The sequence below is a fragment of the Pungitius pungitius genome, chromosome 9 (genome assembly GCF_949316345.1).
Source record: "Pungitius pungitius chromosome 9, fPunPun2.1, whole genome shotgun sequence".
NCBI lineage: Eukaryota > Metazoa > Chordata > Actinopteri > Perciformes > Gasterosteidae > Pungitius > Pungitius pungitius.
In genome coordinates, this window is record NC_084908.1 from 21,481,407 (window position 1) to 21,497,355 (window position 15,949).

General features: G+C 45.6%; 2 protein-coding genes across 2 annotated transcripts; one reads left to right on the forward strand and one right to left on the reverse strand.

Moving 5' to 3' along the window:
* The first annotated feature begins 3,018 nt into the window (after nt 1-3,018).
* Nucleotides 3,019-12,847, forward strand: LOC119218240 (sodium/calcium exchanger 1-like). The gene is made up of 10 exons (XM_037472521.2): nt 3,019-3,161; nt 3,629-5,408; nt 7,991-8,097; nt 9,974-9,994; nt 10,105-10,122; nt 11,040-11,108; nt 11,248-11,375; nt 11,508-11,607; nt 11,687-11,959; nt 12,195-12,847. The coding sequence occupies exons 2-10, from the start codon at nt 3,637-3,639 to the stop codon at nt 12,569-12,571; spliced, it is 2,865 nt and encodes a 954-aa protein (XP_037328418.2). The 5' UTR covers nt 3,019-3,161; nt 3,629-3,636; the 3' UTR covers nt 12,572-12,847.
* A 641-nt stretch (nt 12,848-13,488) lies between these two features.
* On the reverse strand, nt 13,489-15,418 carry LOC134132718 (phosphofurin acidic cluster sorting protein 1-like). The gene is made up of 5 exons (XM_062564438.1): nt 15,263-15,418; nt 14,669-14,768; nt 14,386-14,582; nt 13,957-14,067; nt 13,489-13,881 (listed from the first exon to the last, which is right to left on the reverse strand). Exons 1-5 carry the CDS (start codon nt 15,348-15,350, stop codon nt 13,769-13,771), a joined length of 609 nt encoding a protein of 202 aa, XP_062420422.1. The 5' UTR covers nt 15,351-15,418; the 3' UTR covers nt 13,489-13,768.
* Between the last annotated feature and the right edge of the window lie 531 nt (nt 15,419-15,949).

Below are 15,949 nucleotides of genomic sequence, written 5' to 3' on the forward strand. Positions count from 1 at the left end.
GAGGATCAGGACTACACTGAGACAGTCCACATAGAGGATCAGGACTACACTGAGACAGTCCACATAGAGGATCAGGACTACACTGAGACAGTTCACATAGAGGATCAGGACTACACTGAGACAGTCCACATAGAGGATCAGGACTACACTGAGACAGTCCACATAGAGGATCAGGACTACACTGAGACAGTCCACATAGAGGATCAGGACTACACTGAGACAGTCCACATAGAGGATCAGGACTACACTGAGACAGTCCACATAGAGGATCAGGACTACACTGAGACAGTTCACATAGAGGATCAGGACTACACTGAGACAGTCCACATAGAGGATCAGGACTACACTGAGACAGTCCACATAGAGGATCAGGACTACACTGAGACAGTCCACATAGAGGATCAGGACTACACTGAGACAGTCCACATAGAGGATCAGGACTACACTGAGACAGTCCACATAGAGGATCAGGACTACACTGAGACAGTCCACATAGAGGATCAGGACTACACTGAGACAGTTCACATAGAGGATCAGGACTACACTGAGACAGTCCACATAGAGGATCAGGACTACACTGAGACAGTCCACATAGAGGATCAGGACTACACTGAGACAGTCCACATAGAGGATCAGGACTACACTGAGACAGTCCACATAGAGGATCAGGACTACACTGAGACAGTCCACATAGAGGATCAGGACTACACTGAGACAGTCCACATAGAGGATCAGGACTACACTGAGACAGTTCACATAGAGGATCAGGACTACACTGAGACAGTCCACATAGAGGATCAGGACTACACTGAGACAGTCCACATAGAGGATCAGGACTACACTGAGACAGTCCACATAGAGGATCAAGACTACACTGAGACAGTCCACATAGAGGATCAGGACTACACTGAGACAGTCCACATAGAGGATCAGGACTACACTGAGACAGTTCACATAGAGGATCAGGACTACACTGAGACAGTTCACATAGAGGATCAGGACTACACTGAGACAGTTCACATAAAGGATCAGGACTACACTGAGACAGTCCACATAGAGGATCAGGACTACACTGAGACAGTTCACATAGAGGATCAGGACTACACTGAGACAGTTCACATAGAGGATCAGGACTACACTGAGACAGTCCACATAGAGGACCAGCACTACACTGAGACAGTCCACATAGAGGATCAGGACTACACTGAGACAGTTCACATAGAGGATCAGGACTACACTGAGACAGTCCACATAAAGGATCAGGACTACACTGAGACAGTCCACATAGAGGACCAGCACTACACTGAGACAGTTCACATAGAGGATCAGGACTACACTGAGACAGTTCACATAGAGGATCAGGACTACACTGAGACAGTTCACATAGAGGACCAGCACTACACTGAGACGGGTCCATCCAGAGGAGTTGGATGTTCAGTAGCTGGAGTTCTTCTGGACTCTGTGTAATGGACCTTCAAAGACCTCCTCAGGTCTCTGGATGTCACCTTCTCGGTGCAGTGAAGGTCGCACAGATGTTGTGTGTGTGCGTGAGGGGGGGGGGCGCGTTAGCCGTTATCTCCCCCCCGTGTCGGCGGGATGAGGAGCTGCTGGATGGCCCCGGGCCCCGAACAGCCTTGTATGGCCATGGCCCGCTGGGAGAAGGACGATAAGCAGCCCCCGTGTTTAGAGCCATGTCTGCTTCTGTTAAATTTAGAGCCGCTATCGGACGAACCCCCCCCCCCCCCTCCCTAACACACACTCTGCTTCTGCATCAGCACCGGACTACAGGAAGGACCACAAGCTCCCACTCAGTCAGGTGGAGGTCCTGTGGAATCCAGTGTGCTGGAGGTGGTGTATTCATCCAGGGGTGGTGTACTAAGAGCTGTAATAATACTCTAGTGGTGTACTAATACTGTAGAGTTGTAGTAATACTCTAGTGGTGTTCTAATACTGTAGAGTTGTAGTAATACTATAGTGGTGTTCTAATACTGTAGAGTTGTAGTAATACTCTAGTGGCGTTCTAATACTGTAGAGCTGTAGTAATACTATCGTGGTGTACTAATACTGTAGAGCTGTAGTAATACTCTAGTGGTGTTCTAATATTGTAAAGCTGTAGTAATACTCTAGTGGTGTACTAATACTGTAGAGTTGTAGTAATACTATTGTGGTGTACTAATACTGTAGAGCTGTAGTAATACTCTAGTGGTGTTCTAATATTGTAAAGCTGTAGTAATACTCTAGTGGTGTACTAATACTGTAGAGCTGTAGTAATACTCTAGTGGTGTTCTAATATTGTAAAGCTGTAGTAATACTCTAGTGGTGTTCTAATACTGTAGAGTTGTAGTAATACTTTAGTGGTGTACTAATACTGTAGAGTTGTAGTAATACTCTAGTGGTGTTCTAATACTGTAGAGTTGTAGTAATACTCTAGTGGTGTACTAATACTGTAGAGCTGTAGTAATACTCTAGTGGTGTTCTAATATTGTAAAGCTGTAGTAATACTCTAGTGGTGTACTAATACTGTAGAGTTGTAGTAATACTTTAGTGGTGTACAAATACTGTAGAGTTGTAGTAATACTCTAGTGGTGTTCTAATACTGCAGAGTTGTAGTAATACTCTAGTGGTGTACTAATACTGTAGAGCTGTAGTAATACTCTAGTGGTGTTCTAATACTGTAAAGCTGTAGTAATACTCTAGTGGTGTACTAATACTGTAGAGTTGTAGTAATACTCTAGTGGTGTTCTAATACTGTAGAGCTGTAGTGTAATATTATTTGAAGAAAGCCGTCTGACCTGGGACCAGCTCTGAGATGAGATACATATGAAGGACTAACACCATCCTAACGTGTCCTCCTGCCGTTCTACAGAGTCACATTGAAAATGACCATGATGATTATTAGAGAGAGAGAGCGGGTGAGAGAGGGAGAGAGAGAGAGGGAGAGAGAGAGAGGGAGAGAGAGAGAGGGAGAGAGAGAGAGGGAGAGAGAGAAAGGGAGTCTGGTTGTTTGGTGGACACACTCTTATCGTTTCTGTTTCTCGTCTCCACATCACTCAGCAGCTTTCTGTTGTTCTACCACAGAAGAAAGAAGAAGAAAAACAGGAGGGAAACTCTTCTCGTGTTTGTTTGAGATTAATTTTTTCTTTTCTTCTGTCAGATTGACGGTAGGTTTTTTCATTCATATTCAGTCTGATATGTAACTGTATTATTTCAAAGTACTGCATCAGATGAATTAGTACAGCAGTACATTTGATGTACTACTATAGTAGTGTGTAATAAGTTATATGATATCAGTCCATGAAAAGGGTAAACCGACTCAACACAAAATGTACTTTCTTATATTGATATATGCCTTTTTTTGTTTTGTTTTTCTCATAGCAGAGTAATATAATAATTACTTACTAAAATAGTAAAAAGTTTTTCCTTGCATTTTCATTTTCTTTGGGCCAATAATTTCAACAATCCACAATTGTTTTATTTAATGTGCGATGGCTCAATTTTTTAAAGTCAAGGTCAATACATTTGACCTTATCATAAATTATCAAAAGGGACAGAAGGGAGTTAGAAGGTTATTAATGTTTATTTTAAGAAAAGGCAGATACAGTTTCACTCTCCCCTCCGTGTCTTTCAGGTGTCACCATGAGCCGATCCGGGACCTCAGCACCGCTCTCCACCTCTCGGCTGCTCTTCCTGTCCACCATCATCTCAGCCGGACTCGCGGGTTCTCCGGCCTTCGCCTCCAACGACACACTCGGCAACAGCACCAGGTGCGGGGGGGGCAGTGTCTGCGTGGAAGGCGTCATCCTGCCGGTGTGGAAGCCGGAGAACCCGGCCTTCGCCGACCGCCTGGCCAGGGCCACCGTGTACTTTGTGGGGCTGGCCTACATGTTCCTCGGCGTGTCCATCATCGCCGATCGCTTCATGGCGTCCATCGAGGTCATCACCTCGCAGGAGAGGCGGATTACCATCAAGAGGCCTGACGGGGAGAAGGTCACCACCACGGTTCGCGTCTGGAACGAGACTGTGTCCAACCTGACTCTGATGGCGCTGGGTTCCTCCGCACCGGAGATCCTCCTGTCGGTGGTGGAGGTGTGCGGTCACAACTTCAACGCCGGTGAGCTGGGCCCCAACACCATTGTGGGGAGCGCCGCATTCAACATGTTCGTCATCATCGGCTTCTGCGTTTCCGTCATTCCAGAGGGGGAAACCAGGAAGGTCAAGCACCTCCGGGTGTTCTTCGTCACCGCCGCCTGGAGCGTCTTTGCGTACATCTGGCTCTACCTTATCCTGGCAGTCTTCTCTCCGGGCGTGGTGGAGATTTGGGAGGGTCTGGTAACACTCTTCTTCTTCCCCATTTGCGTCGGATTCGCGTACGCCGCCGACCGCCGGCTCCTTTTCTACAAGTACATGCGCAAGCGGTACAGAGCGGGGAAGCAGAAGGGAATGATCATCGAGACGGAGGGAGAACCCGAGCTTCCCTCGAAGGTCGACATCGAGATGGACGGGAGGATGCTCGCTGCCGACAGAGAAGAGTCGGAGTTCGATTTCAAGGAGCCAGACGAGGAGGAGGCCCGCAGGGAGGTGGCCTGCATCCTGAAGGAGCTGAAGCAGAAGCATCCCGAGAAGGACATGGAGCAGTTGACAGAGCTTGCAAATTACCAGGTTCTGACGCTGCAGCAGAAGAGTCGGGCCTTCTACCGCTGTCAGGCCACCAGGATCATGACCGGAGCGGGAAATGTCCTGAAGAAGCACGTCGCCGACCAGGCCAAGAGGGCCGCCCGGCACGACATCTGCTCCGAGGTTTCGGTGAACGACTTCTCCACCAAGGTGTTCTTTGACCCTTGCACCTACCAGTGTCTAGAGAACTGCGGCACTGTGGCGCTGAATGTCGTGCGCCGTGGCGGAGACCCAACGAGTGCCATCTCGGTGGATTACCGTACCGAAGACGGCACCGCCAACGCCGGCTCGGATTACCGGTTCACCGAGGGAACCATCGTGTTCGTTGCAGGCGAGACCGAAAAGGAACTCCGCATTGACATAATCGACGACGACATCTTCGAGGAGGACGAGCACTTCCTGGTTCACCTCAGCAATGTGAAGGTCATATCAGAGGGCGCCGGCTGGGACGGGCTTAAGGCAAACCACCAGGACCCCCTCGCCAGTTTGGGCCTGCCGTGCTCGGCCACCGTCACCATCTTCGACGACGACCACGCTGGGATCTTTACCTTCGAGAATCCGGTACTTACTGTAAGCGAGAGCATCGGGGTGATGGAGGCAAGGGTGGTCCGGACCTCAGGAGCTCGCGGCGTCGTGGCGGTGCCGTACAAAACCACGGAGGGAACAGCTAAGGGGGGCGGCGAGGACTTTGAGGACACGCACGGGGTCCTGGAGTTCGAGAACGATGAGATCTTGTGAGTACAATTCTTCCGTGTCAGGTCTGTGATTCCTCTGCTATGCATCTTGGGTATTTGAACCTTTTATCTGTGTACTGTTTGATGACTGATGATTCTTTTGTCTCTAACGTGGCGTCTAGACAAAGGGCCCTCAATTCACTAAAGCTAATGAACCACGCAGAAGAAGAAGCCGGTTGTCGATGTGTTTCAACACGGAGCTCATGGTTGTGTCTGTGGGTGGGGCCGAGGTCTATTTGGACCTATTTGGGGCTAAAGTGGACCTCAATCAGAATTAGGGCAGATCGTCTAAAAACCACCAAACAATATATCGTCAAGCACGTTACCATGTGACACACAACTTCCTGTTGTCGGAGAGAATCATCTAATATGAACTTAACTGTTATTCGTCATTCAGCGCCTGCTATGCAAGAAGTCAGGTAAGATAATCCGTTAGTCTAACTGCAAAGTGGACAACAACGAAAGAATGAAAAGAAAAGAAAAAGAAACAGTAAAAGGTATAATAAATAAGTAAATAGATATATTATATATATATCATACTGGTTTGAATTAGGACTATGTAATCAAACTATTCTAGAAAAGTCCCAATGTGAACATTTAGGTTGTCCTCTAAAAAGCTCAATGACAGCTGGTACAAAGGGGGGGTCAGGTAGGTCAGGTGACTCCCCCTCAGGTTTACATGCCTCACACAGACTCACACAGACTATTTCCATTTCGGCAGGGCAGTTGGAATTTAATGACAACACGCTTTATTTCCGGAGCATAAATAGTGTCGGCGTATCAATGAGGAGCCATATATGGAGCCATCAGGTTACACCACAGTTATTGATGATCTATTGGTGGTGGGGAGGATCATCAAAGTCACAGATCAGCATACAGACCACAGGGATCAAGTATATAGGAGGTAGAGACCCTTTCGTTGTTCGGGTTTAGCAGCTGGTCTACAAGGATCCACAATATTTATTTTAGATTTCAACACTCTGAGGTCATTTTCTTAAACTTATTTTAGTAATTTATTGCAATTAAAATATTGCAATTCTTCATATAAACTCAACAAAAATTATAAGAAAGTATAAAATAAAAAATATAGCATTTCTATAGATTAAATCACATCTAGTCTTAATGCTGTATAATAATGCGCTGCTAATGAGTATGGAAGTTAAACAAATCATAGTTTGTCTCTAATATCTATTTCATATTCAGGGGAAACAACTGGATTTATTCTAATGAATTGCCAAATGTTTTACAGGTTAACCAATTTCCACATCAGCTGTTAGTCAAGGACCATCATTCACTAAATGAACATCATGCCTAGCACACAGGCGTTCATGGAAACGGGCCGACTAGTTTTCTCTCGAGGTTAAGAGTATATTGATTAATGAGCGATGGAGAGAAAAAGGTCTGAAACTCGAGGTCCAAAGGCTTTCTGCAGAACTTTACTTAAACTCTGTGAAGACGTCAATTGTCTGAGAGAGGAACCAAACAGCCTTCAACGAGTCTTCCTACAATATTCCTCATTTAAATCCAGGGCCGCTGGTCAGAGCAGCATCTCCGAGCTCTCCACTAACTAACACAGTAGTTGTGTGAATTGTCCCGTTAGTGGCGGCGGGTCCGTCTCGGTCGGTCCTCTCCATGTCTCACGTGTCTTTTGTCCCGTGTGATAAACATCACGCAGCTCTCTTCCTTATTAGGCCGGCCTGTGTTGAGCAGCGATCCTGCTCATCGTCCAGCACTCGCCCCGTAAAGAAGACAGATGAGTGCAGCCGGTTCCTCTCAGAGACCACCGGGGGCGGGGGGGGCGGGGGGGGCATTCCTGCCGCACAGGAGTTTGTTAACGGCATGCAAGCACAGCATGCTGGGAAACATGATGGATGAAACATGTTTATGGATGAAACAGTTATTACAATATTACAACCAGGAAACATCAGAATCTCAAAGACACATTTCTCTGTGGAGCGTCTATAAATAAATGTACTTTCACACCGAATCACAGACGGCAAACCTCCAAACCGCCAAGCTGCTCGCATTAAATAAACATGGAAACGCATGAGGCGGCTCTGTTTCCACGCCGCCGGCCCTGCACACACACACACACACACACACACCACGTCCAATCAGGCCTTCCGTAGCCTCCAAACAAACGTCTATCTGTGTCAGCTGGTTCCTTCGGGTCACTGAACCGTTCGGGACGCCAAACCAAACGATTTAATCCCGTCGACGTCTTGCTTTCGTGTCACAAATCCTTCAGCAGCTGAAACAAACCTACCAAGAAGTTTACAACTTGTATTTGTTATCATTTTATGTGATGTCTTTTTTTACCGGTGTGTGTGTCTGTGTGCGACCTGGTGACCAAGTGGCGCCCCCCTGTTTGGGAACCACTAATCATTCTACAAACCTCATACATACGTACACGGAAGGTACTCATGAAACATCTTCTCTCACCGGTAGCCGTGGATTGAAATAACTGCAGCACGACTTCCTGTCTGTAGATGTTCCAATCACAGCTTCTCTGTCATCTTTCATCACCTCGTTACACACTTCCTTCCTTCTGCAACCTTTCCGTGTGTTGTTTTCTGTTTCAGCAAAACTATTCAGATCAATATAATTGATGATGAAGAATATGAGAAAAACAAGAACTTCTTCCTAGAGATCGGAGAGCCTCAGCTGCTGGAGATGAGTGAGAGGAAAGGTGGGGGTGTCGCCTTCCCATGCTGTAGCGCCGCCCACATCACTCATTACCTTTAACCTCCGTCCCCTCAAGCTCACCTCAAGGCCTCACAGGGAGAATGAGTGACAGCTAAAGTCACATCCAACTTCATCCCCTCAGAACCACAGAAAGATGCTGAACTTGAGGATCATCTCATTTCCTTCTGATTCAAAGCAGAAAAATGCTTTATACGTTGATTTAATTTCCAGAAAACAACGCTAGAGCTGACTTATTGTAAAAGTAAGACCTGGCAAGGAGAGGAAGTGTCTAGTCAAATCCTTTAAATGAAGAGAAGATAAAACAAAATAGCAAAATGAATGTTTTATCCACATAATTTTTAAGCTCTGAGATTGGATGTTTGCAACTCAAATGCATCATAGGATACGTAGTTCGCTTCTCTTTGTCAGTTGTTTATTTCAATTGATCAGATTTTAAGTGACTACTACTTTGCTCAGACATCCAAACACCAGTCTACATGAGAGGAAGCCGTGGTGAATTAGATGTGACCTGAAGGAAATACCTTTAGCCTCCTCCCTGCCGGGCCAGATGAGGTGAGCTCATCCCTGTTGCCACGGTGTTGCCGGGGTGACTCAAACACCATGACAACGGAGTCCCGTCGGATCTACGAGTGTGTTTGAGTGTGTGTGTTTGTGAACTAACGCATGACCCCTGACCTTCCCTCCCACTTACTCTGTCATCCGCAGGAAGACCATAGCAGTTAGAGTAATTGACCATGACGAGTACGATAAGCAGGCCAGCTTCTACATAGAGCTGCAGGAGCCGTGTTGGAACCAGAGGAGATGGACAGGTGTGGAGAGACACATCTGAGCTTTCCTTCATCCATCCTTCCTGCTTTTGTTTGCTTTGCTCCTGCTGCTGTCGCTTCACCCATGTTGTCAGAGGATTGAATGGGCTTCATCGTTGAATAGCCCTGGATGAGCCAAACTGAAGCTCCATGTTGGGAATGAAAACAGGTTTAGGTCAAGGAAAGGATCCTGCTTGTGGTTCAGATGTGTTTGTTAGTAAGTCTTGTAACAAGAGTAAATTGTCGGTTAGAGTGTATCTATCCAACCTTTTCTTCTTCTTCTTCCATTCACGTGGTCACATGATTGGAGGATTATGGTCTTCTGAACCTGCTAGCAGGTGTAGCAGCCCTCTTTTACCTCATATCTACGAGGCTGATTACATTGGAAGTGCGTATCGCAAAGCCATCAGCTGAGCCATGTTGGTTCAGACTGGTTGGCCGTGGTTTCGATTGGTCCAGATTAACTAAGGGGTCAAGAGAAGAGACGCAAGGAGTGTCGATAGGACAGGTAGTGTGGACTGGCTGTTTGAGGTGTTGGTGGGTTAGAACTGGCTGGAAATGGTTGGGACTCATTAGTGCAGGCAAGGACAGGTGAGAACAGGTCAGAACTGTCTCGGACGGAGTACAAGGGACTAGTTTGGAGGAGTTGAGGGTTTGTGAGAAAGTCCTTGGAAATGTTAGCAATGGGAAGAACGTCAATTAATTAGGAGGTAGTGGGACAATTAATGACAATTAGTGGTTGGTTGGTTAAGGGGACTGCTGATCAGGTCTGTCCTTGTCCCTGTCCAGGTAAACTTGTCTGTATGCTTTGATCATAACACACCCCCCCCCCCCCCCCCCACCCATGCTTCGACATACTACTGACACAGGAAACGTTTAAACACAGTGATGCATTGTCAGGTAGTTTTTCTGCTCCACGCCATGTTCTTCAAAGTTCTTCATGCTTGACACCTCTTATCAGGACCAAATCCTTTTCTTTCCATGTTCATCAGCCCCTCTTTTTTACTCCTTGTTTCTCTCTGATTTGATCTTTCCTCTGTTTCTTCTCTTCAGCTGTGTTGCTTCAGGAAGTCGGTAAGCTGCTTTTTCCTTCTCTGTCCTTCTGTTCTTCTCATTCATCATACCTCTGAAATACAAATCAAATCTCATTCTGACCTCTTGTTTCGTATTTTCTATCCTTTAAGGTGGATTCGTTAAAACAGGTGGGTGAACGTGAACCCTCTCTCATCATTGTCTCATTCGTACTGAAATGATACTGAACTCTTCCTGGGAATCGGAGTTCATTTGTCCTGTTTGACAAGGATAAAAGGGTAAAACTCTAACCCTCTTATTGGTGGAAACAAGTGCTTTAACGTGGTTTGATACGGACAATAAGGGAGTGGCAACATTTTTCATTCATCACAGTCTGTGAAATACTCACATGATGTGTAAATTATGTTAACAGGCCAAAAACAACAGCGTATAACCATAGCTGCAGAGAGTAGTTCTGGTTCCAACTTACTGCAACTATCTATAAGTATTAAACAAGGCAAAAAAGATATCCAGCAGAATGTTTACGCCTGGTAAAGTTATGAGCACAAACTAAATGTCCAGGAGCACTAACACGCAAAGTGAAAGGTAGAAAACAAGAGCATGCCCAAAAGCCCCCGACTAGAAGACCCAAAGAAGTGCTCCAGAGGGACCTACTGGGTTTGACTACAGGTCTGATGAGTGAACAAAGCACAGGTGAGCAACCAACCAGGCGGTAAACTAAACAAAGGCAAGACGTAAACTGAGGACTGGTGGCTACGTCAATAAGAAACTAAAACTGGACGTGAAAACGTTGTTCACATTGTTACTTGACCTTGTGTTTTTTCCATTGAGGTCAAGGAGAAGGAATTAGAAAAATACTGATGAGTAACTCAACCTCTGACCTCTGAGGGGAAATAATGACTTTCAAAACCTGACATTTATTATGTCAGGTTTGTTATATGTATCTTCAACCCCTGCTAGTCATGCAGACATTGTTCACTGGTTCATGCAAAGAAGTGAAGACAACTCCCATGAACATGGTCTCAGATGTGGTTCTTGTTGAGGTTTAGTTATCTAGATCTTCAGTTTCTTCTGGTTCCTTGTTCAGGCAGAGACGTCTACAGGAAGGTCCAAGGACGAGACCACCCGGCTCCCTCTGCCATCTTCAGCATCGCAGGTATGTCTGCTTAAAAAGGTCCACTGCCATCTTATTCCTTCACCTCCTCCGCTTTATCTTCCCTGCTATCAGTCTGAAGGTTACACTATACTCTCACGATTTCATTACATTAATGACATCCTCTTTCTCTCTCTCGCAGATGAGGGGGGTGAGGAGGTTTTGACCAAGAAGGAGAAGGAGGAGAGGAGGATTGCAGAGATGGGTCGACCGATGCTGGGCGAGCACATCAAACTGGAGGTCGTCATTGAGGAGTCGTACGAGTTCAAGGTTGGTTCAGTTTCTGTTCATCAAATTAGAACCAAATTAGGTTGAAGTACTCTGAAGAACACGATCCGACTTTTTGCCAGTTCTCTCTAACCTGTCCTCGTTGGACCTTGGTGATTCACTGTGGTCTTTCAGAGCACCGTAGATAAACTCCTGAAGAAGACCAACCTGGCCCTGGTGATCGGGACCAACAGCTGGAGAGAACAGTTTGTTGAGGCCATCACAGTGAGCTCTGGTAAGTGAGCCAATTGAATTCATGCTTTAAATGTTAATCAGTGTTGACTCCTGGCTTTCTGCCTTCCTCTCCTGCCAAGGTGGTGATGATGATGATGAATGTGGCGAGGAGAAGCTGCCCTCCTGTTTTGACTACGTCATGCACTTCCTCACCGTCTTCTGGAAGCTTTTGTTTGCCTTAGTTCCTCCGACGGACTACTTCAACGGCTGGGCCTGCTTCGTCGTCTCCATCTCTGTCATCGGCCTTCTGACGGCGTTCATTGGGGACCTGGCGTCGCATTTCGGCTGCACCGTCGGCCTCAAAGACTCCGTCACGGCTGTGGTGTTTGTAGCATTGGGCACATCTGTACCAGGTCTGACTCAATTACATACAATTCTTTACTTTGTTTAATTTGGCTGAACCCCACACCTCCAGTTTGTAACACAGACCTTCAGAAACCTCCAAGCCAAAGCTGAGGTATTACATCCTCTTCCTGCACAAGCCGAGGATGACTAACCAAGACATACCTTTGTCAGACACCAGTCAGTACAGCAGTTGAATCCACTTGAACCATCAAGACAATCGTCTCCACTTTCTCTCTCCCTCAGACACCTTTGCCAGTAAGGTGGCAGCCATCCAGGACCAGTATGCCGACGCCTCAATCGGCAACGTGACGGGTAGTAATGCTGTCAATGTCTTCCTGGGTATTGGCGTGGCCTGGTCCATCGCTGCCGTCTACCACTACTCCAAGGGTCAGCAGTTTAAGGTTGACCCGGGCACGCTTGCCTTCTCCGTCACGCTCTTCACCATCTTCGCCTTCATCTGCATTGCCGTGCTCCTCTACCGCCGGCGGCCCGAGATCGGCGGGGAGCTTGGCGGACCCAGAGTCCCCAAGATCCTCACCACCTGCCTGTTCTTCAGCCTGTGGTTGATGTACATTGTCTTCTCCTCGTTGGAGGCGTACTGCCATGTGAAAGGCTTCTAAAAGCTGTGCTTCTGTAGGGTCACCGAGGGCTCTGACAGGTTCTTGATGAAAAGTTTTGAGGGCCTTCTACGGGTTCCAGCAGGTTTCCGCATATTCTGACGTTCGGCTTCTCACTAAAACCTAAGAGGCTTTTTACGCTCGAGGCGACCGCAGCGGCAGCGTTGCACTTCAATGAATATCTGCACGAGTTTGAAATGTAGTTCTTCTAAAAGTAAAAATCAAGAGAACAGCGGATCCACGTTCAAGGTCCTTACCGAGAACAAGACGTCAGGGGGTCAACACCCCGTAGCCTTGAGAAAAACATTTGTGTATGTTTGTGTGTTTGTGTGCATTCGTAGTAAGGGAGACCAAGTAAGGGAGACAGTCTGAATGATGTTCTCTCATATGATTGGCTGTCTGGAAACAGCAGCTGCTCATTGGATGACGTAAACATGAGAGCTGATGAGACAGAGAACTGTGTCCTTTCTTCAGATATTAAAGTAGAACGTTGTCCTTATGTTTCTGGATATTTAGCCTCTCTGAACAAAAACAGTTAAGTGAGTCTTAATGACACATTTATTTCAATATGATTATGTTCAGCAAGATACTTGATGTGACCAAGCATAATACATAGCTTACTATACTAAAAATGTTTTATGGTATTATTTGACATATTGGACTATATTTGTTTTTCGTAATTTTCCATTGTGCTAAAAAAATAGGTTATTCGCGACAATTTCTGAAATACTATGCGGGTAATATTACATCCATGAAATACCTTTAAAAGATAGTTACATTTATTTGTTATTTTTGACACAACATAACTGTGACTTTTTTATTATAGTATTCAATATAGTACACTCTAAATGTCTTTCCTGGTGTGGCTGGCCTGTGGCATGAAATGGAAATTTTGTGGAAATGATACTTTAAGACCATAAAAAGATGCCATACAACGGTTTTGTTTATTGTTTCAAACATGCAAACAGTTCCTCACATGTTGTAGCGGCTCATCAACACAAACGCTAGAAATCACACATCTCATCTTATCGACTCACAATCATCATGGGAAGTTATTAAAAATCAAGTTACAGATTATGTTTGTTTATACATTAATTTGGCAAAAATCACAAAATGACAAACATGTTAGAAACAATGCTACTCCAACAGGAAGTGATTAAGAAGGGCTGAACAGGTATGTGTGTGTGTGTGGGGGGGGGGTTAGGGCTTGCTGTAGCTAAAGATCCCAACAGGAAAGTGCTTGACGTGAGTCGGCCATTGAGCAGCGAGCTGGAAGAACTTGACGTCGTTCCACTCGACTCCGTCTATAGTGACTGAGACACACAATGTACACAATGTACACACCTGATACACACTAACAACACGTGTGTGTGTGTGTCTGTGTGTACCTCTCAGTGTGTGTTGGTGTTTGGAGGTACAGATCAGACGGCTGATTCCTTCAATCTGCTGACTCCTCGACTCCGCCTCCTTCTCCTTCATCTTCTTACTGAGGAACATGACTGAGAGAGACACATAACCATCATCATCGCCATCATCATCACAACATCACCACCATCATCATCATTATTATCATCATCATCACCATCATCATTATTATCATCATCATCATCATCGTTCCATCATCACCATCTTTATCGCTATCATCATCATCATTACCATCATCGTCTCCAACATCACCCTTATCATCATCATCATCATCAACCATCATCATCATCACCATCGTTCCATGATCACCATCATCATCATCATCATCATCACCATCATCACCATCGTCTCCCTCATCACCATCATCATCATCCTCATCTCTTCTTCCTCACCTTTCTTGTTCTTCTCTTTGGTCACCACCGTCATGCTCATCAGCTCTCCTCCGCTGATCCTTGATACCTGCAGACAGCGGAAGTTGCTCTTCAGAGTGTTCTTAACCCCCCCCTCCCTCCTTCGCTCTCCTCCTCCCCCTGCCCCCCCCGGGCTGCTCCAGTAGTCCACCTGCAGCCCCATCACCTCCACCGGACAGCTGCAGAGAGGAGGAGGAGCGGGTTACGGTTCCTACCAGAAGATCAAGATACATTTGTACAGCTTTCATTACACAAGAAACAGTACCTAGAGGGGGGGGAAGGGGGGGGCGTGGACGTGGACGTGATGCTGGTCGGTGCTCCTGATTGGGAGGGAGGAGATCCCAAAGTGATGTCATCAGAGTCAACTGAAGAAGAAGAGGCTTGTCAAACTAGTGTTCATTTCAATCATTTCAGATTAATTCAATTAAATTTATCAGGTTGATAAAGATTAAAGAATGATATATTGTGCCAAACAACACATGCTTTTATTGTCTGGCATAAAACTATTCATATTTATTCAGAATGTTATGATAAGAGTTTAATTACTTATGTCAGCTTTTTATCTCATACCTGAACTTCACAAAATGAAGTAATTCAAGCCAATTGTTTACGTTGTTTTAATTGTAATGTAATTTTGAGTCTCAAATAAGATTTCCCTTTCAATCGTTACTTTTTTTTAATCATTATACAAATGAAAGCTGGTGTGAAGGACCACTGGATTTTCTCCTTAAATCAACGGCTTGTGTTTCTATATTTGTTTTATTTGTCCCCCCCAGGATTCAGTGAAGAAAATATTTTAAAAGAAATGCATGAAAAACGGTAAATAAGAGAAACTAAAGGTGAGGTGAGACTGCTCCACCTGAGATGGACCTGAAATGGTTCTGCTCCGCGATCCCGACCTTCACCAGCTGAGAACACACACAGAACATGTGACAAGAGATCTCCATTGCAACAAGACTTTAGTATTACAGAGAGCCAAAGGGATAATAGTTAATCCTGTTTAGAGAAACAAACGATCCACTGTAACTTCTTCAATGATTCTGATTTAAGTCAACAAACAACATTTCCCATAATCCCTTTAGTTCAGGCGTCAGTAGTATCAGTATCAGTGGCGGCTGGTCCATAGAAGGTAATGGGAGGTGGCCAGACCATGAGCGACAAATGTATATATATATGTACACACACATTTTTTGTTGTTTATTATATTAAAAATACATTTTACATAGTAAATATTTGTAAAATGTCAAATTAAGATATCTGCGTAAAATATACGCTTTTCCTGCAGGTCTTCTCAGCTTGTCTCAGCTGGGCTCGGGCCGTGTCCCAAAGAGGCGGGTCTAAGAAGCAGTTAGCCAATCACTGATTTGAGTTAATGAGTGACATTATAATTTGGAGTCCTAAAATACCTTGAGAATTTGGCCCTCCGCTGCCTCTCGTCAGGGCGAGTCTCAACAACAGAACAAGAGCGACCAGCGCAGCGTCCTTCCATGAGGACCCAACCCGAACTCGGTACCAGAGAAGAACTTTGGTGGAAAACTAGAGGTGA